The sequence below is a fragment of the Sphaeroforma arctica genome (genome assembly GCF_001186125.1).
Source record: "Sphaeroforma arctica JP610 unplaced genomic scaffold supercont1.80, whole genome shotgun sequence".
Taxonomy (NCBI): Eukaryota; class Ichthyosporea; order Ichthyophonida; genus Sphaeroforma; species Sphaeroforma arctica.
Window position 1 is genome coordinate 1 of NW_014040478.1, and position 990 is coordinate 990.

Genomic DNA, 990 nt, shown 5'->3' on the forward strand with positions numbered 1-990 from the left:
TTTACATCTTGCGCATCATCACGGGGATGGCCAGCAGGACATGGCTGTTTATATATTTTTTTCACAACAAACCAACTGCGACTTTGCCCCTTCGCGGCCCCCAGGCCCAAGCCCCCAGGCATCAGGCCTCAGCCCTGCCGCGAGTGCGCGGATGCGCCTCACAAAGTCGCACGGCTCACAGCGGCGTGTCCGCGACTGTCTCACTCGCAGTTTCTGGGGAACTCTGAATTCGTAACGACGAGGACTTTGATTGGCGCGCATAAAATTCCTGTATTTTTTATTAAAATTCAGTTGCACACCTTCACTGCACTTTATTTATTTTATTATATAGAGACCATTCGGCTTCCTTGTGCATTGAGAGTTCTGTCTTCGTCCCTTAACCATTTGGCCTTTCCAACAAGCCTGCAGCACGAGAAGGGTAAAGGTCTGCGGTAGTCCCAAACATAACCGCTTTAGTCCGTATTGCGTAAACCAATGTGCGAATCCGCATCAAAGTACACGGCAATCCTCTCAATAGGCTAATTTGACGTCGTGGAAGCTCAACTCAACTTTACAGGTATTTAGTATGCCCTCTATGCGCATCCGTTTTAACGATGAGCAGAAGAAAAGAGCTACCGTCATCTTCATTGTTCTCTTCGTTCTGATTACAATAGGGTTAATATGCATATCACGAAAAACCCCTCCGGGTAATATTAGCAATGTAGTTTCTAGAAAAGCGAGGGTGCGAACGGCATCGTTGCACCGCACCAACGACTGTTCAAAGAAGGTTGTTTGGGAAGATATGACCGAAAGTATTGAACTTGCGACGAACTATATGATTAATGCCCAGGTATGCATCCGCAATACTGAAATTAGTCGTCTTGGCGTTATCATTTGAAATACCCATTGTCATGCAGACCATTGTCATGCAGGTGCAATTTCATTTGCAAATTCATGTGCATACACAAATACATCTATTATACATATTCGTAGGTATATGAATTTATAAAT

At 44.8% G+C, this 990-nt stretch overlaps 1 protein-coding gene across 1 annotated transcript in view; it reads left to right on the plus strand.

Annotated features, from left to right (window-relative positions):
* The first annotated feature begins 265 nt into the window (after positions 1-265).
* The window catches only part of SARC_01879 (hypothetical protein), a 4100-nt gene continuing 3375 nt past the window's right edge, over positions 266-990 (plus strand). The window contains exon 1 of the mRNA XM_014304359.1: positions 266-829. Coding sequence (XP_014159834.1) covers positions 566-829 — 264 coding nt within the window. The 5' untranslated portion in view covers positions 266-565. The remainder of the gene's footprint in view (positions 830-990) is intronic.